This window comes from Oculina patagonica, chromosome 4 (genome assembly GCF_052425735.1).
Source record: "Oculina patagonica isolate OP01 chromosome 4, crgOcupat, whole genome shotgun sequence".
In the NCBI taxonomy this organism is placed as follows: Eukaryota; Metazoa; Cnidaria; class Anthozoa; order Scleractinia; family Oculinidae; genus Oculina; species Oculina patagonica.
In genome coordinates, this window is record NC_135761.1 from 56,755,367 (window position 1) to 56,776,001 (window position 20,635).

General features: G+C 40.9%; 1 protein-coding gene across 1 annotated transcript; it reads left to right on the forward strand.

The window, feature by feature from the left end:
• Nucleotides 1-179: 179 nt before the first annotated feature.
• On the forward strand, nt 180-19,979 carry LOC144650827 (uncharacterized). The gene is made up of 12 exons (XM_078510587.1): nt 180-498; nt 1,658-1,748; nt 2,315-2,350; nt 9,015-9,080; nt 9,317-9,425; nt 9,940-10,007; nt 10,585-10,633; nt 11,040-11,103; nt 12,766-13,083; nt 17,465-17,572; nt 17,747-17,862; nt 18,350-19,979. Exons 1-12 carry the CDS (start codon nt 407-409, stop codon nt 18,427-18,429), a joined length of 1,197 nt encoding a protein of 398 aa, XP_078366713.1. The 5' UTR covers nt 180-406; the 3' UTR covers nt 18,430-19,979.
• Nucleotides 19,980-20,635: the final 656 nt, after the last annotated feature.

Sequence of the window (20,635 nt, forward strand, 5' to 3'; positions counted from 1 at the left end):
CAATTAAAAAATGTATTTTACCAAATATAAGAAGAAGCCCGGGTTCCTCCCCTAGATCTAGATCCGCCCTGGGTACTGCTATCGCGTGAGTTCAGCATACCCATTATTCAAACTACAAGATTTCATCAATTACGTACAATTCGACGAGTCATCAAAGAAAGGCTTATCCGATAGGCCACCAATTTTACTGTTGTCAAATAGTAACTTATTGGTCATTGATTTTATTCTTTTAGTATCAAAAAATTGATAAACATTAAAAAAAAAATTAGTTTCACAAACTCTGAATTGTTACCAGACCACGTGGTCAGCTCTGAGAGGGGCGTAGCCTCGTTTGCATATATGAGGTATATTTCAAGTGTTATTACATGACAGAAATCCGGGTTGTTTTGCCAAGAACTAAACAAAGATGGCGAACCCATGGAATCAGTTTCAACCATGGCAAAACCAACCTTTACCACCAGGTTGGGAGGCAAGATACGATGCAAACGTCGGCAGATAGTAAGTATTAGCGATTCGGAGAGTGAACTATTTCGTTGAGCTGCGAATATTTGGGTTTTTTTAATGTTGATCGACAAATAATTCGGGTTTGACGAAAGCTGCCTCAGCCTTCGAGCAAAGTGTTTTTTCCCAGATGGCCACATAAAAGCTGAAATTTTGGAGAAAAATGATGGAATATTTATAAGTGACAATGATTTTTTGTTTGCTGTTCCTTGGTTTGGTTTCTGTGGCTAAGTTGCTTTCTTCAAACTTTGTCTCCGATTTTAAACTTTCCAGTAAGCTTATTGATAACATGGAGCAACTACATCGATAATTTACTGGATAATTTTTGTTGTACGTATTGTTTTATACATGACATTAGCATGCTTTTTCAATGCCTCTTGAATTGTTTCGAGTCCGAGAGAGAACGTTAAACATGGCATCTGATCTTTGTCTTTCTGAACTTGTCCACTTTGCACCGAGGAAACAGACAGGAAGACAATATATCGTAAATGTCATCCTAGAAATACCCATAATTGTAAATTTTTTTGTTAAGACCTGGCCAAATGGAGATGCAAGTGTAGGCAAGTTTTCAACTTGCATCCACTTGCTTCTCCGTTTGGCCAGGAGTTGCGTGCACTTGCGTTGACTTGCAATGACTTGCGTTCACTTTGGTCAGGATCAAACTTGTATGCAAGTCAAGCTTTCCACCCAACGCAACGCAGGTACTGAATTGCAGCGCACACAGTGGCATTCAAATGGCTTTTTTGAAAACTTGTGTACACTTGCGAGTCCGTTTGGCCAGCCAACACAAGTCAGTACGCAAGTTCAACTTGCGACTACTTGCGTCCAGTTTAGATATGCCGGGAAAAAAATCTCCACATTTTCAAATCAAAGTCTGTGACACCAGGAAACCTGGAAATGAAAATTCCACTCGCCAAACCAGGCTTGACACTGGCATTGGTGAGTGGGCAAGTGCTAATTTCCAACCCCTTAAATCATTCATTTGTATTAAATTAATCCTTGTTGCCTGTTCCTCCAATGTTTCTTTACGACAGGTCGTCAGTCTCTTGTTAGTCCCAGTGAATACCAAGGGCAGCCACCGGGATCTTTTTAGGAAACCTCCTGGTATTTTAAGAGGAAAGTAATGTTAATTTTGATCTTTTGTGATTTTTTACAGCTATTTCATAGACCACACAACCCATAAGACAACATGGCAGGACCCAAGAGTGAAGAAACCAGAAGAGCCTATTCCTTTGACTCAATTTAAGGTGAAACTAAGTCCTTGATGTCACTGATAAGAAGAAATAAAAATTCCCTGACCTGCAGTGCATTATTATTCCACAGGCATAAGACCTGACACAAATGATCTAAAACTTACACTTTACCGTTGACCAAAAAAATAAGAAATAAACAACTGACTTGTAACAACAACAATTTATTTTAATTATAACTTTTAAAATTATTTTATAAATATTTATGGATTTTATAAATCCTCACATTTCCTAACGTAATGAGGGGGCCACAAATAAGAACTAAGAAATTGTACAAGAATCAACCAACCGAAAAACATTTTGAGCACCAGATGGGGATCGAACACGGCCCTCTGCGATGCTCTAACCACTGAGCTACTGGAGACTTGATGGCGAGCAAGGGTTATTCTTGTTGGCTGGAAGTGCCAATCGCATCATGCAGTCACACAGAGGTGGTCACAATGTTAATTATACAGTGTATACAGTGTAGGTGTTTACCTCCACAATCAGAGCCTGGGGTGAATGGAAAACCCTTCCCCCTCCAGTCACAGCTTGGTAATTATTTTTAATCATTCTGTTTTCAGACGCCATCCAATGCTGGAGGACGATCCAATCAATTGGTAAGGACAGGGCTTGAATTGATATTCATATAAAAATAATTACAATTGAGGTCTGAAAACAAAGTAGAAATAACTGAAGTGATAGTGCAAACAACACACCAATTTTTCATGTCCCAGAGGACAAAAAGTGGAAAAACCTGTGTGTGTGTGTGTGTGTGTGTGTGTGGGGGGGGGGGGAGGGGGGAGGGGGGAGGGGCTCTGTCTATATTTGGGTGGGGGTGTGCCATTGGGATTCTGAAACCCTTGTAAACCCTAAACCAGACCATGTTCAGCTCATTTTTGCAACTCTGTACTAGACTAGACACTGAAAATTCATACCCTATCCTAGACTTGCTTCTTTTGGAACTGTATCACTATTAGTGTTTTTATTGAAAAAACCGTCTGTCAACAGCATTACCGTGATGTTTTTATTCACATTTATGAAAGTCGCTTTCTCTTCTGAGATTCTTTTCTTATTCTGAACTAATTCTTCATACCAGACTAAACTGCTTGAAACCATACCCTTCACAGCGGCACATACCTATGGGAGTGCCCCCTCCCCCATCTAGGAAAAAGGGTGAGGGTGATAGAGTTAAAAATTACAGACTGATCTTGGAACTTGACAACTCTGGCTCTTTGCACTTTGATTCACAATTTTTTTTTTTGCCAGGATTGTGGGAAAAGGTTGCTCCCGGTACACCAAATAAAGAAACACGCTCACAGTCACTAGACTCGTCCTTGTTTAATATGTAAATCCTTAATCGACCCGTCCGCTTACAAAACTTCAAGAACCGAAGGTTTTCCTTCACGAGGTCCGTACTTTTTTGATCACGTGATTTTTGCATAATTACAATTTGCATAAATTATGATTTCGGACACTCTCCCCCCATTTAAGTGTTCTAACTTAACACCTTAAATGTCACTCTAATCGTCCTTAAGTTCCTGTTCAACAATGTTCCTGATTTGATCATTAGCAATCTGTTTGGCTCTTCGGCTTGGTCCCACTCTTGGGACGAAAACTTCGGCTTCAGGGTTTGGTTTCCACTTAGGGTCTTCCCCTCCAATCTCCAAGTTGCACACAAGTTGCAAGGGGCGCTCTACGATGTATCCATTGCCCTGCTTCAGCTTCAATCCACGAACTGTTCCATCCTTGCCGGTAATCTTGCTCACGACTCGTCCCAGCTTCCACATTGCCTTATCCTTCGCTTCACCCTTTAGCATCACCACTGCCCCAATGTCTGGTATCTTCTCAGTGTTCCCTTCAGACTTCTGCTGCCTTTCTTCAAGAGCATGAACATACTCCTTCATGAATCTCTTTCGAAGGTGCTGTTTGCTTTTCTCCAAAAACCTCATTCGCTTAGTGACATTCTCTTCCCCTATCTTCTCCAGGTCTTCCTCCAGGATAGGGATGGGCTCTCCTCTGAGTAGGGTATTTGGGGTAAGCACCGGTTTCTCAAATTCTTCTCCTTGATAGAGGAGTGGCCTGTTGTTCATGGTCATTTCAACATCGAGCAAGACTTCTTCTAGTTCCTGGAAGGTCAGTAGGCTCTTGCCGACCACCTTTGAAAGACTTCTCTTCATGATGCCAATAAGGCGTTCAAAGAATCCTCCCCACCATGGTGCCCTGGCCAAGTTAAATCTCCATTTTATCTCCAAAGTCCCCAAATAGTCTGCCAAACTCTGGTCTTTCTTCAGCTTAGATAACCATTTCCCAGTGGCAACAAACGTTTTTCCATTGTCACTCACAATGGTCTGAGGGCAGCCTCTCCTGGCAACAAATTCCTTTAGTGCTCTCTGGAACTCTTCAGCGGACAGGTCACGACACAACTTAAGATGCACTGCTCTAGTACTGGCACAGGTGAATAGTGCAATGTATGCCTTTGAGGTTGTGGACTTCGTAATCTTGTAGTAGACAGGTCCGGCAAAATCCACTCCTGTGGCGGTGAAAGGGTTTGACAGTTCAGTTCTGAAACTTGGCAAAATAGAATCTGGGCTGTGTGAGGTTGAAATTGGTTTCTTCCAGTACCGTTTGCAAAGGTTACAATTATGGATCACTGTTTTTGCTAGTGACCTCAGTTTTGGTACCCAATAGTTTTCTCTCACATGGCACATGGTTGTCGAAACTCCCCCATGCAGCATCTGCTCGTGAACTTGCTGAACGATCAAGGCAGCCAACTTGCTGTTTCGTGGTAGGAAAACTGGATGATAATTGGGAACTCTGCCGACACATCTCAATATTCCTTCTTCGTCCGCCCTTAACTTCACATCTGACTTTAGCTCTTGTGCTGCCTGTGCCTGAATGATCCAGAAATTCTCTGCTGCCTGGAGTTCTTCAGTCATTAGTGGCCCTTTCTGCTTCTTATGCTTTCTGCAATTGTTTATGAATCGCATTACGAATGCAGTTACTCGTAGAAGCTTCCAGTAAGACGTGTATTTGCCCAGAAGAGTGTCCCTTGTCTCATTTTCTACTTCCATTTCTTTGACTAGGAACTGTTTTTCATGCTTAGGTGTCACTCTTTCCTTGTCATTCTCTGGGCTCCCAGACACTTCAGGTTGATCTGGCCATTTGTCATGAGCACTAAGCCACTCTGGTCCTCGAAACCACAACTCCCCCATTTTGCTAGGTGCGACGCCACGGCTTCCTTGATCACTGGGGTTGTCGCCGGTTGGTACGTAATGCCACTGTAAGTACTCCTTGTCTTGGATAGCTTTGGTTCTGTTACGTACAAATTGGGACCACGTCCCTTGGCCCTTGATCCAGTAAAGCACTGTCGTACTGTCAACCCAACAGTGATATTCTTCAATGCGTTGATCTTTCAAGACTTCCTTCAAATGGTGCATCAGTTTGCTCAGGGTATGTGCTGCAACAAGTTCCAAGCGGGGAATTGTTTGGTCTCTTGGTGCTATCCTCGACTTTCCCACAAGCAGAGTCTGCTGCACTGGTGCAGAGGTGTGAATTGCTAAGGCGTACACAGCTACTGACACAGCCAACTTGCTGGCATCAGCAAATCCATGCAAGATCATTTTGGTCAGGCCTGCACCAACAACACTGCGGGAAAGGCTCACATAAGGACACTTCTTCATATCATTTAGCCACTTAGCCCATGGTTTGCGTATGTCCTCTGGTACCTCTTCATCCCAATTGAGCTTTCTAAGGCAAACTTCGCTATACAGTATCTTTCCTACGATGACAACGGGTGCGGCAATTCCAAGCAGGTCAAAGATACTATTGATAGCAGACAACATCTTTCTCTTTGTCAATGGTCCCTTCTCAACACCATTCAAAGCTTTTGCAAAGTTTATGGAAAACGTGTCTTTTTCCTTGTTCCATGGGACTCCTAAGATCTTTGATTCATGTGGCTGAGTTCCAACGGTCTCCTTGGCATAAGTTGAATCTACTTGAGGTGGTTCCAGTTCATTGTTACTCAGTTTCTCGATTTCCGGAATATTACTGTGCCACTTGTGCAGCTGAAATCCACCTTCGCCCATAATCTCTGTTGCTTCCTCCTTGAATTTCAGTAATTCCTCCTTGCCATCACCACCAGACTGCACATCATCTACATAGGTATTCAGAAGCAACTCATTCACAGTTTCAGGGTATTTTTCTTCATACTGACTAATGTGTTTCTCAAGCGTAGCACCAAGGATGTATGGGCTTGGACCGGACCCAAAAATAACTCTTGTAAAGCGGTATTGTACAATGTTCCTTTCCTTTAAATCATCGTACCACAACAGGCGAAGGGCATCTCTGTCCTCTGGACTGATTTTAATTTGAAGAAAGGCTTTTTGTATGTCTCCAGTAATGCAGAAAGGTTTCATCCTGTTTCTGAGCAAGATGTCAAAGATTGCTGGCTGTAATGGAGGGCCAACCTCCAGACAGTCATTCAATGATGGAGACTGTGGGTTTCGTTTTGCTGAGCAATCATACACAATTCTCATCTTTGTAGACTCTGCCTCCTCTCTAATCACAGCTTGATGTGGGATGTAATGAATCACTTCCCCTGTTTGGACTTCTGGCACCAGCTCCAAAATTCCCTCTTCCAGTTGTTGTTCCATAACTGTGTGATACTCTTCAAGTTTCTGCATCCTCTCTAGCTTTCGGGTAGTACTCTGCAACCTTCCTAAGGTCAGTTCTCTGTTAGATGGCAAAGAGAGCTGATGTGACTTCCATGGTAACCTTGTTGAGTAAGTTCCATCTTCTAAACGTTGTAGCTGATTCTTGAAATCTTCATGGAACAACCCTTGCTCATCAGGTTCATCTGAAAGTCCCAAGACTTCCTGCGAACACATCTGTTTGAATTCATCTTGGCTTGATTTCAAAAAGAAACCCTTCTCAGTCTCAGTACCTGACAACATTGACTTTCCTGTGATAGTCCAACCCAGCATAGTGAACTCTGCTCCTGGATCAGCATCAGGATTTGTACCCAGAACAGCAGGCTCGGTTGTTTTAATTCGCTGTATATCTGCAGCCCCCAGGATCACATGCACCGGTAGGTTATCTTCTGTTGCTGCTTCCTCACTGAAGTTTAGTCTCCTTATCCGGTGATTAGCTTTCTTCAACTCTGAAATTTTTGGGTTGGGAAGGTGAGTCAGGACTGGCTTTTCTGCATTTATGCACTCTAGTTCAAATCCAAAGCCCTCAATAACATTTGACTCGACAGTGACTTTGTATATTTCCACTTGTCTGTCGACTGTCCCATACATTTGCTCAATGACCCTCCTTTCAGTTTGGTATGGCTTAAGGTTCAACTTGGTAAGCAGATTTGAGCTTATGTAAGAGCTTCCGGCTCCACTATCCAACATGATTCGAGCCTGTATTCCACTGATCTTAGCAATGACGGTTGCATGCAATGTAGTTTGAGCATCTACTACACCATAAAACCTCTCAGACCTGCCCAATGTCACAGGGGTGGGGTGGGGTGAAAGCGTTGTCTTCATCCTGTCACATATAGAGGTATGGTGTCTCCCCTTGCACTTCCCACACCCTCGCTTTTCGCATTTGGAAACCAGATGCCCAGGCTTGGCGCAATTGTAACACAACTTATTTCTGGCCAAATGCTCTCTTCTACTAGCAATATCTAAGACTTTCGTACAATCACTGCTACGATGATTTTTCAAGCTACAGTAGACACAGGGTGGAGGCCATTGTGGCTGCCGTGAGGTTCCCCCGGACATCAGCAATTTGTCTTCCCTTTTTGGATGACTGTATTGTTTCTCAGGTACAGTATCACTTGAAGCTGGTGGGCTGGATTCCACTAAGGGTAGGGGATTTCGGTCTGTGTACTTCCTTAAATTATCAACTAGCTCCATGAGTCCCCATTCTTCCCAGTCATCATCTTTTTGGGCCATAGCCTCTCTCACAGGACCCAGTTTGTCCATTATACTGTACACATAACTCTGGGCACCCTCTAGTTTCTTCATAGTAGCTAAGGTTCGGACTGTCTTAGACAACTGTTTGTAAAACTCGTGCACCTCTCTGATTTTGTGTACACTGGTTATTTTTGGCAAGGCTTCTAAATCATTAATTAAGGCCTTGTGGACCTTAATGTCCTTTCCAAAAGTCATTTCAAGAATCTTCTTTGCTTCGTTATAGCCTTCAGGGGTGTGCGGCAGCCCCAAAATGTGCTCTCTCGGTTCCCCCTCAACTAATTCTAGTAAATAATTGAATTTACTTATCTCAGAAATCTTCGAGCTGTCCACTTCCACAACAAACTGGTTCCAAAAGCGAAGCCAATCCTTACAGTCCCCATGGAATGGTGTTATTGTGTACTTCTGCAACTTCACTGCTTGGGGTTTGGCCATTGCTTGCTCGACCTTCTTCTTCTCCAATTCCATTTCGAGCTCAACCTTCTTTGCGAACCAATCTTCCTCCCGTTTGTGCAACTCCCGTTTCTCCAGTTCGCTTAACTCATTCGCAAGTCTGCTTCTCAACTCATGAATAGGTACGAAATCTACCTTGCGAGCTTGTGACCAGCCTTTTACTTCTTCAAATGATTTTTCAGCCTCCAACATGGCGTCCTTGACAAGATTTGCCGAAGCCTCCAGGGTCTTGCTTATGTCACATATCTTCTCGTAAGCAGACAACAAATCCTCTTTCACACTCAAATCGACCATTTCCTTAATCTCGTTGACGTAGTAGGTTGCCTTTTTTAGGTCCTTCGCGTAGCGCTGTTCAGCGACGTCCACCATGTTTATGTTTTCCACTCGATCGCTCGATACTTGTTTATCGTTTTGTTCAGATTATGTCCTGGCAGGGTCGCCACTTTTGATGTGGGAAAAGGTTGCTCCCGGTACACCAAATAAAGAAACACGCTCACAGTCACTAGACTCGTCCTTGTTTAATATGTAAATCCTTAATCGACCCGTCCGCTTACAAAACTTCAAGAACCGAAGGTTTTCCTTCACGAGGTCCGTACTTTTTTGATCACGTGATTTTTGCATAATTACAATTTGCATAAATTATGATTTCGGACAGGATCTTTTGTTTCAAATAACAGTGGAATCCTAACTTCTCAAACCTTCTGAATACTGGAACCAATCGTCATTTCTCCGGATTGCCCGGCTCAGCACTTTCTCTCCTTTGAACTCCTGATTTCTCAAACCATTTCATTTCCTTTAGACGTTCAAGAAATCGCTATACGTACTTGTAGTTATTGTTTTCAAAACCATTGTTTTGTTTATTCAGGAAACTAGTTTTGGTGGAACTTCTTCCCAGGCAGCCTCATCATCAAGACAGGCAGCAGCACGTAAGGTAAGTTCTGAGCAGCATTACGGTAATTCATTCTTGGCACATTATCCTTAATTTTACTTTATACAATTTATAAAAATTAATAAGCAAGATCAAGCATTAGAAGAAGATCATGAGAAAATATTAACTTCAGTTAAATATCATCAAACTCCTAACTATAACCAAATGCCTTGAAAATGGCCAGTTACCAGTAATAATTATTATTAATAACATGCTATTTGTTTCTCTTTCACTGACAGCCAGCTGAGCCTGAGCGTCCACCCAGTGACAGTTTTGATGACTTTCCCATTGACAGCTTTTTGGCAGACATGTTAAAGGAGGACAAGAGTGAGGAAGACAAGGAAAATGGTCAGTTGCTGAGTGTTTGCCGTTAGGGAAAAAAATTATACTTCACCATGTAGAGTAAAACAGGGTGTTGCTGCATTTACCGCCGACCAGTTAACTCGCCGCCGACTGGTTAGCTTTACCGCCAACTGGTTAGCTCAGTTGGTAGGTACTCTAAGAGTGCCAGACTGCTGTGTGGGAGGTTGAGGGTTTGAGCCCGAGACCAGACTAACACTCAGGGTCTTTAAATAACTGAGGAAAATGTGCTGTTTTTCCGATGACGTCTGTAAATGGTTATGTACATTGTTTCTCGGCAGGTGTTTTTTTCTTTTTCTTTTGTGGGGGGGGGTCTGGCCTGAAGGATAGTTTGTGCTTCACATGGGTTCTAGAGACCTCTTTAATTTACACCTTTCCACCTTGGAGAAAATTGTCCAAGAAAAATCGCAATACATAAATAAATAAATTTATCTTATTCTTCTCTTTGTGGGTTTTAATAATGACGCTCATCTTTCTGTTGTACCTATTTGAAAAATTTCAGTGAAAAGAAAGATGATCCGAGAGTTCCCAGGTGTTGATGAAGTCGTGATTGATGTCGCCTTGCGTACTGTAAGTTTATTGTCACGGTATTTGTTGTGATTTAATGTTTTTAAACCAGTTTGATTTTTATTTTTTCACTGCCTCATGTTTATTATCATAAATCTGAAACAAAGGGGAAAAAATCAGGAAAAAAAAATTTAATCCACAGAATATTTATCCTGGGGGAAGGGGGGGGGGGATACATGTAATAGTGATGGGGAGGTTCATAGCCTCTTTTGGGTTTAAAATTTGTGATCTGATGAATTTTTAGGGTTAAAAATGTTGAAGTGTCCTTTTTGTGTGGAAGATTTTGATGCGGATATGGTTCTCTCCCCACTTTCTAACAATTTCTGCAGTCTGCCTAAAGATTGTGTGGTCCATGCATAATGAATTAAAAAAGGGGGATGCAAGAAGTCTGTCTAGAACTCTCCTGATGTTTTTCTTCCTTTAAATTTTTTTTATGCAAAGTAAAAATTAAGGGACTTTTCGGGGTTATAGACTTTGCTTGTTTGGAGATCTAACAATCTGGCCTCGTTCACTTCTCCTATATGTATTTTATTTATTTGATTGTTTGCTTATGCAGTAATTTAAGTTTATTATCTTGTAGGCTAAATATGAGGAAAGCCAAGCCAGAGAAATAATAAAGAAGTTGAAAGGTAAATAATTTTTAAATTATTGTACAATTTATTTTTTTAATGCTTTAGTAAAGATTTTCTTGTAAACCCAAACTTTCTTTTTTTTGTGACAATCTTTCTATAGCAATTTGGGAGGCATGGAGGCCTAATGGTTAGCGTGCTGGACTTCTGTTGTTGTGTTCTTTCCACCTAGTGTATAAATGGGAAGCAGTGAATTTACTGCTGGGGGTAACCCTGCAATGGGCTAGCATCCCATCCAGGGGGGAGTAGAAATACTCTGAGCCACTTCATGCTACGGAAACCGGGATAATCTCTGGCCTGATGGGCCACTAGGCTCGAATGCAGACTTAACCTTTTTCTTTTCTATAGCAATGCATATGCTTTTCAATTCTTCATATTTATTTAATATGTTTCTTTTATTTTGTAGGGGATGATGACAAACAGCGAGCTCCTGCTCGTGCTCCTCCTCCTCCTCCTGTTGTGTCTACAAAGTGAGTACACATGTACAACTGTACATTAAATGGATTAACAATCAAAGTTTCATCAAACATTGCCTTGATGCTTGAGTTAACAAACAGTCAGAAAACCATGAATCAAGAAAATCCGTGGGGTTACGTTTCAATCCTTACATAAAGAGGTGTTTCCGAGAGAATTCAATGTATACATTCGATGTATGACCGCCGCCTGGTTAGCTCAGTTGGTAGAGCGCCGGACTGCGGACTGCTGTGCGGGAGGTTGTGGGTTCGAACCCCAGACCGGTCCAACACTCAGGGTCTTAATATAAATGAGGAGAATGTGCTGCCTTTGTAATTTCATCTGCAAATGGTTAGACATTCTAGTCTTCTCGGAAAAGGACGATAAACCGTAGGTCCCGTCTCCTGTATCTTCAGTCTTATAACAGGGGACGTTAAAGAACCCACACACTATTCGCAAAGAGTAGGGCACAAAGCTCCCGGTGTTGTGGTCTGGCCTTTACAATTGTGTAGTAAAATTACAGTACGTGTAAAGCGCATTAATTATTTTGAACATATACATATGAAAAATGCGCTATATAAATACATTATCATTATTATTATCATTATACTCGGCAAAGAAAACATTAGAACAGGTCACTTTCAAACAGCTTCACTGGTACACTGATCGATCTTTTCACTCCTTGGAAGGAATTAAGGAAAATAATCCAAATTTTGTTCATATGTTTAAGGGTCAGAAGACACAGACATGTAAAATGGGGTGGGGTAGCAGCTCGTCCAAGGTCTCACATGAATGCATGGCTCACTACCCCTCATGAGAACAAACAACAGGAACAATTAAGACGGATTCCGCTGAAAGTTCGAGCAATGAGTGCGAAAATTAAGTACCAAAAATCCACTCATTGCACAGCAACATTTTGTATACTATTTAAAAGATCTCATCGAAATTCATTTGTCTTAGTGACCCCGCAATTAAATTCTAAAGCATTCTCGAGAAAATTAAAGTCAAACCTCGAAAAAATGTATAAAACTCGCGCCATTTTGTTTTGAACCGGCGCAAAACGTCCGTTTTAACTGAAATAAAGACAACTTCAAATCCATTTTTCTCTCGCGGGGTCAGCTAAGTGCTAAATTTTTGGCAGGTTTTTGTTAGCTGTACTAAAACTGTTGCCATGCTAAGAGGTCTTTTTGGTAACTTTATTTTTGCCTGTATTGCTCGAAAATTGTGCCCCGGGGGGGAAACCATCTTAATGTCCCTAGCCTCCTGAACAGTAGCAAATGCTACACTAGAGGACAAGCAAAAATTACAAGCTTATGAGAGCCGCTACACTGCTGATAAACTGGAGTGGACAAGTCTCGCAGTACATATGATTGGAGGTTGCAGAACAGTTAGGAGATGTGCTCCAATTCAGTGAATAAATTAGTAAATTCATATTCACTGTTTACTACATTGTACATGTAGCTAATCCTAACCCTTGTAAGCGCCCCTTGCGGGAGATTTAGTAATTCAGTAGAGCTACATTCTGGCCAAGTTTGAGAATTTCAATTTTTTTTTTTCAAATTACACTCTTCTAAGCGATTTTTACGGACGCCCTCTTCTAAACATGTTAGGGCCCCTTTGTTTTCAAGAACACTTGGTGTGTGTTGTTTATTTATTTTATCAGAAAATGTGATTTTCAGGGCGAAAACACAGACACCAAGCAAACCCAAAGGGAAAACCCCTGCCACTTCATCAGCAGCAAAGAGTTCATCAGTTGAAGAACTTAATAAAGCCAAGGCCAAAGCTGCTGCTGCTGCTGCTAAGGCAAAATCCTCCAGTCAGGAACTTCATGCCAAGGCCACTCCTGCCCCCCTGCTGCCCCCCCCTGCTGCCCCTGCTGCTGCTGCTATCAGGTCCACATCACCTGCACCTGCAAAAGTAACAGTGGTTAGCAGCACAGCTACAGCTGGTGGACGATCAGGAAAACAGACAACAGCCAAACAACCATCACAAACTCAGTAAGCACATTGTATTGATTCTGTGGTTAATCATAAAATAATGCAATTCAGCATCAACATGTGTTCCAAGCACGTTTCATATTAAACACGTTATGACCGGTCCAGATCGAGGAAAAAAAGAAAAAAAAAGAAAAAAAGTTAATTTTGTTCCTCGAGAATCTCAATGTTTCCTGGGGCGTAGCTAAAGGAAACACTGAGATTTGAGGGAAACACAATTAACTGGTTTCCTTTAGGATCAGTCATTAAACAGTAGCACAATCAAGACTTCAGAAGAGCGGCGGTTGTCGGTCAACATTTGTGGGTAAACAGTGCACTGTTACTGTCTGACGTCATAGATTTTGCCATGTTGTCTGCTCAGAGACGTTTAGCGGGAAACAGTTCAGTTGATAGATGCCATGTGACCTCGAGGTAGCCAATGAGAGTGCACGCTGTTAGGGGATAAATCTTTATGCACCTACCAATTTACAATGTAACCTTTTGAACATGGAAAGTGACTTTGTCAATGTGATTTTTTTTAAAAAAATTAACCAAAATGGTCTCTCTTCTAGTTCGATTTTTGTATTACATGTATTTTATAGCCTTGGCGAAGTTAATAAAATAAAATAAATTAATATACCTGTAACATCGTTAAGATTTTACCTTAAATAGATCTTCTAAAACAATACAACTGTACATGTATAGCTCTTACACGTAAATATTCAATAACATCTTTCTTAATTGTTTTCTTTGGATGCTTTAAATACGTTTCTGTCAAATTTGCAGGAGGAAATTCGCGAAATTAAAGACCCGCGAAAATTAATTTCAAACGTTTTCTATTGTATTTTTTTATGCTAATTAGGTATTTTTGGCCAAATCACGAAAATTAAGTGCCGCGAAATATGCCCGTTCCATTTTCGCGAAATTAAGTTCCCGCGAAAATAAGTAACAATAAGGTATATTTATGTAAACGCGTCTACTATAAGCATCCAACCAAAACTTTTCTAAAATTCGCGTTAATTTTATTACGCGTAAATTTTGTTTGCGTTGTTAAAATGCTTCGTTCTATTCCTTTAATAAGGTATATCATTTTAAAATATTGCTGCGCGCATCAAAAAATAAGATGAAAGTTTTTAGTGTGCCTGCAAATTTGACTTCGGTAGTGCGAACACGCGTTGAAGAGGTTTTTTGACGTTTGGGACGTCCAGCGGGCGCACGGCTACCGGTCCGTTTGGCTTGTTGTTGTTGCGCCTGGAGGCGCGTGATAAGAGTTTGACGATTGCCTTGAATTGAAAGACTGCTTTGTTGGCACAAAAGTCGAAGAACTTCCGACGTGAGTTTTGTGTAGTCGGTCATGATTACTTGGCAGAAAGTAAATAGCGATTAGCTCTTGAAAGGGCGAAATAAACGCGAGAGAAATAAACGCTTGAGTCCAGCAGCTTAACTGAATTGCAAGTGAAGATCGTCTGTGATCACAAGAGTAAACAGGGGAAGGCTGTGTGGATCTGATTGGCCGACAATCTGTGAACGCGTGCAAGCTTATCATTCATTGGCCAGTATAAATAGAGGGAGATAGAAGTACATGTTTACGGTTCAAAGAGCGGGGTACAGATTGCCGGAAAAACACATCCACGGGGAGAGCAAGGTTTAATTGAGCTAAACATTAACTCCAGTTTATGCTTTGGCAAAAACAGCCATTAATAACATTTAAGTGTACAAAATGTGATATAAAGTAGAAAGTTAAATTGAAAGTGCAAAAACGTGAAAGAAGCACATAAATTGAATACAATTGGCAATTGATCTTAGGCATCAAAATAACCGACTGAAATTAAGTAGGGGTCAAAATTCAAGACAAAATACTTGCGTTAGGCGGAGATCATAGTAAATATTATAATCTTGTGATAAGCACATGATCGAGTTGAGCAATCCGCATACCGTCTGTATTCGTATTAAATCGTCATAAACTTATGTCGGAAATATGTGTTCTTGTATGTTCATGTGCACAAAACAGAAAGGTTCAGATTGCGAGAACTGATGATCTGCAGTGATGTTTAAGGAAGGTATGTGAATTTAAACAAAGTTGAAATAACTTGAATTAAAAAATGGGGAGTCAACAGCCGTTGTTCGGTCACGTTTGCTGGTCACGTAATGCAAAGTCGAAGCAACAGAGTACGTTGCTGAAAGAGGAAGCCAAGCCACACAGTGTTCCGTGGGCAGGATGTCGAAGGCAATCCTGTCTCAAAATGTTAAGCAAAAAGAAAACTAATAACTCAAATAAAAGCTCTATAATATACAGTGCGGCCACAGGTTGTGAAACCTACGAGTACACGAGACCCATAGACTTGCCACAAGTCGACCTCGCGAGTTTTCAGAGTAAATAAGCGAGCGAAGCGAGCCATAATAAACAAGACGAAGGACTTTATTGAAAGTCTAACGAGACCTATTGTGCCCTATTGTGACTAATAAATTAAAAACTTTGAAACACCTGTTTGGTTTTGGCAATGCTTCGCTTTTTTCCTTGCTGAAGACTTCAAACATTGACCTTAGGAATCTAATGATGCGGGCGATTCGTTTACTTGATGCAGTGTTTGTAAAATGCACATGAATTCCTGCGTTTGTTTGTTGTAATTCATGTATCGATCTATTGAAACTTGTCACGTTTTGGACAAATATAGAAATTGACTGAAGATTTCGTGACTGTTGACCGGAAATCTAAAAGTCCGAAACGTTTGTAATATTTATACAACGGCGTAATATTCTCATGCAACTTTAAACATCACAACAATAATAATATCATTACTGTAATGTCACTAATAATCATTAAAGCTGATTTCCAGTCCGTACTGCGCAGACTCGGGGTTTTTACGTTTTTGTTTTGAATTCGTTGAAACGTTACACTTCGGGACAGCAAATAAAGTTTTTTAGTCCGCCATTACGGTTCCTCGCAAGAACCCGAGAGCGAAAACGTCGGTTTGAAATAGCGTCAACGTTCTTCTACTCGTTTTATTTTTCTGCAAGGAATCTGGCGTAAATAATGAAGAAAAAGTAAGTTTGTCACGGAATTTTTATTTTGCTTTAAACGCCTCTGGAGGCCACAAAACATTGCAGCCGAGATGCGCAGTACGGACTGGAATTCATCTTTAATGTAATAATCATTTAGTAATGACACTAATGCACTTATCAATGCTAAGCTGTTGTGGGGGGGGGGGGGGGGGAGGCCGGGCAGGCCGGTGAACTTAGCTGAGACTTCGGATCAAATGTCCAACCCCAGGGCATGTGTGGATGTTCAAAAGAGTCACTAACTTCAATAAAATGTTATAAAAAGTCCATTAAAACGGTCAAAAGTCCCCACCACGGGCAAACAATTGGCTGTCAAATCCTCCGCCTATGCCAGCCTTCCCCCAGCGGCTTAACATGATAGGTGCATAAATGAGGACATGCTTTTTTTTTTATTATAACAGCTAGCAGAGCGAGCAATAATAGTATACGTAAGCGTGCTCAAATAATTTTGCCGTGCTCTGTTCAGTATAGATCAAGATGACGTCAAAATGTGGTAGAAAGAGAAGTGGCCCACGAGGCGAGCCGACACATCACCATCTCTACGACCCACGTTTTTATATACAAAGACACACACTTAGCAGCTGCGGAAGTAAGTTTTTATTTATATTTTTGACCGAACCGAGAAAAAAATAAAAACCATTTAAATTACCCGTTTTCTTCCGTCTCCCCACCACTCTATTCACTTCTTTCAAGCTTTCGCCATCTAAGCCAAATTTTTTTTTGGCCCCCAACGTCCGCCCCCCAGGGAATGGGGGAGCGGCCTTCCGCAGCCGCCTCCATCGGGCGCAAAAAAACGTTAAAGGTACGACTAACCCATCAGATTTCTTTCTCTTTTTTTTCTTCGCTCTGCCACCGTATAAACTTATTACACACTCCGCGTAAAATTTTAACAAATTACCGTGCTATAGATGAGAAAGGTAAGAAGTGGCCCACGAGGCGCACCGAGGCCAATACTCCTGCCCACGGTTTCGACTGGCACACAGTATGCCGCGAGAGAACAACGAGAAAAGAACTCCTTTATTTTCAATTACATACCGAAGCTCAACCGTTTTTTTTGCCCAAAAACTCGGCGGAATTTTCAGCTGCACTTTTTTGTTGTGGCCCCGCAATTGCAAGTTGAAAAATCGATGACACGATCACGCGCGCGAGTCACACCACCGCGTGACGTCATATGTCTGTACTGATTATCAAAGTAAGAACCAATCAAAATGCGCGTAGAATTCAGGTTATTATATAAAACTCGATGGAGCACGCTAAAGCATGAACCAATTGTTAATTCTAATCCATGCTGAATGCTGGTTTTTTTTTTTAATTCTAATCCAGTATCTTTTCCTCTCTAACTCAGACGCAAGATGGTGTTAGTGTCTAGTAAAGCTTACAAGTCTCCTCTGCTGTCTGTTCCTAACGGACCAAATTCAGCAAATGCACAAGGAGCCAACGCACTGATGCTGTTGTAAGTGTAGTCCCAGAAAAATTGACGTGTGAATTTTACAGAGTTGAAAGAAGATTTCACTTAGTATGGGCACTGTCAAACATATTAAACTTTGATGTCATTGTGCATGTGAACTAAAAGTGTAAGCGATCATGGAAATTAGTAATCCTCCATTTTGTTTTGTTTTCTCACTAGGCCTGAGTGGGTCCAACCAGAGGGGCCTCAAAGACAGAATCGTGCGGGCGCTCAGAGAAGCCACAGGCAGGGACCTGCCAGGCGACCCACAACCAGAAAAGTGCCCTTGAACTGTGGTATGTACTGTGAAGAAACAGACTTACTTACTTTAACTGACAATTAAAATTAAGTGGTTACAAAATTGTTCTCAGCGAAATTCATCGTAAAGCTTTTTTACTTGTTTTAAATTTTCACTGGCATTTATCAATTCTTTTTTGGAATACAGGTTAACGTTCATTACAAGTCTAATCCCCGAATACAGCCGTCATTTGCAGCGTCACGCAATCCTCCACTAGTTGGGAAAAGTGTTGCGTGACATCCTAAGTAACGGCTGTGACTGAGGCTAGTTTAATTTACGGTGCCTTGTAAACGTTTCCAAATGTAAATTAAAAAGAAGTAGTTTTATTGTTGCTTTTTTGCACCGTATCAATTGTGTTAAACTTTTATCTGTCGAGCGTTTCCTCTCATATGCCAACCATCCACACCCTTCTGACACACATTTTCCCTTTCTCCCTACCCCTGTGCAAAGCCCTTTATCACATGCGTTGTGTTTTCTTGTGACAGGTGCTCAAGCAAGCAATCACAGGGGACCCAATGTCAATTTGGTTGTGGGATCCATGTACGCCACTTCAAGCGCTGTGTAAAGCGTGCAGCAAATACCTCTTCATAATCGCGGCTGTTTTTCGCAAGTGCAGTGTTCCTTCAGTACTGTAGTTCGGTTTAATGACGCTTATATCGGGCATTAAAAACGCCTTGGGAGGTTTAACAAAAAAATTAAATATCCAAGCTTTAGTAGTGGTAGACTTATGATGTATGGAAAAGAGTAAAAAATATTGTACTTGGAGAGGACCCACCTCCAGCCCCTAGTGTGAGGACGACATCTTGTTTATGTCCCCTTCCCCGCCCTGTTGCCACCATCCCCCGTCTATCAGGGGTTAAATAGTTCGAAACGCCCTCTAAAATTGATTTTAGTGGCCACGGAAGCTTGCGCACCCCCCCCCCCCCCCAAAAACGCCTACATACAATGCTGGGTTCTCCTCAAGTACAGTTACTATAAACACATTCCTGTTACCTTAAAACAAATTGTACATAAATTCAGTTATCTACAATGTCATTGTATTGACATCTGTTTACGCACGTTCTAAATGTATCTCTAAGTTAAATCCTTATTCTTAGAGTCGCTCATAAGTTTGAGTTTTAACAATAATGGCGACGGCTCGACGCTGTTGTTTTGTTCACTTTCGTTGGAGTCTCAATTAATTTTATGATATCTTGCAAGAGATTTGATTTCATTCAATTTGTGCAATTCGTTGAATCGTTTTTGCAAACATCTTCAGTCTGCCGAGAATATAATAATTGTATTTAAAGGTCGTTATAATTCTACGTCACTTTTTTAATATTTTAATCAAGATATTTTATGCTTTGTACGGTTTGCAACTAAGTAATATTAAATATTGCCGTACCCAAATTCGCAAGTAGCCAATCAGAAGCGAGATCTACTGTCCTGATATCCTACGATATCAAGTCACTGACCTGATATGCCACCATATCACGGTCACTTTGAAGTAAAGTAGTGTTACTGTACGATGATTTGAAAAGAGGTTTTACCAGTAAAACAGAACTTCGTAATTTAAATTTAGCGGTGTGTTTAGCGGTCGTAAAAAGAGGAAAACTTTCCCGCCAAAATAAACTTGAGCGCGCTCGCCAATTGCGCGATGTTTGCCGACGAGTACTGAGACATTCAGACTGAAAAATGGAGTCGGAATTTCCAAATTTTTCGCTTCATTTTGATTTTGAAAATTAAGAGAATGAAACTCTAAACAAACGAGGGGAAAAAAGGTAGAAGAAGAACTTTATAAAAGTGTTGCCGGAGTGAAAACCAAGTCAACACAATTTGCAGCACGTACCTTGCAAGCATGGCTTCAAAAGAGCGATATATATAACCGGATTTTTGGCTGAATTTGGGTACGGCAAATACCTAATCGTACCTTTTTGGTACGCTTCGGCTGCATATCAGGCTCGTTTGGTCTCGCCATGGGTATTTTGGCTCGACTGCGTCTCGCCAAAATACGAACCATGGCTCGACCAAACTCGCCTGATATGCTGCCGAAGCGTACCAAAAAGGTACGATTAGGTATAAGAACTGTTGTAAACTGCTATATAATGTAATTGAATTAAAGATTGTTTAACGACGGTTTTACGTGGGTCTGTGTGAAATGAGGGTGGGTTAACTACTGAGAACGATTGAAACTCAAAATATTATTCATAAGATTTTCTTACTCCCTGACTCTTCTCGTTTGTTTGTTTGTTTCTTTTTTTGCGTAAATGTTTATTCACACGCAAAACCAAATTTAAAGCCAATGCTGGCATAACGTAACTTGATTCAAAACATAATATATAACAAATTAAGCACCCAGTATTGGATGGACCAAATACACTTGCTCAAAAGAATTTGAAATAGTTAATCTAAGTCTCAAATTCACTTGTGGACATATTCGGTAAATTTGATTTAGTTTTTAACAGCAGTTTATAAAAATTGTTTAAATTTGCCGTATAAGTATTAAAAAGAACACTTATGCTTAAAGTTTATAGGGTTAATTTGACTTTTGGCCGCATGACAAGTTAATTTTTTTTTATGACACAAAAAAACATTGTGTCATTTGTTTTTGTCAAAAATAAAACTGGAATTTCACACACGAATGCAGGAAAAAAATAACGTATTTTCCAGAATGAAGGCTGTGACTTGAAGAATGCATGAAGGTAATGTCTTGACTTATCCGTCGGGACATTACTGAACCATATAAAATATGTATAAGAATTCAAAGGCGACTGATGTATTCAAGGTGACGT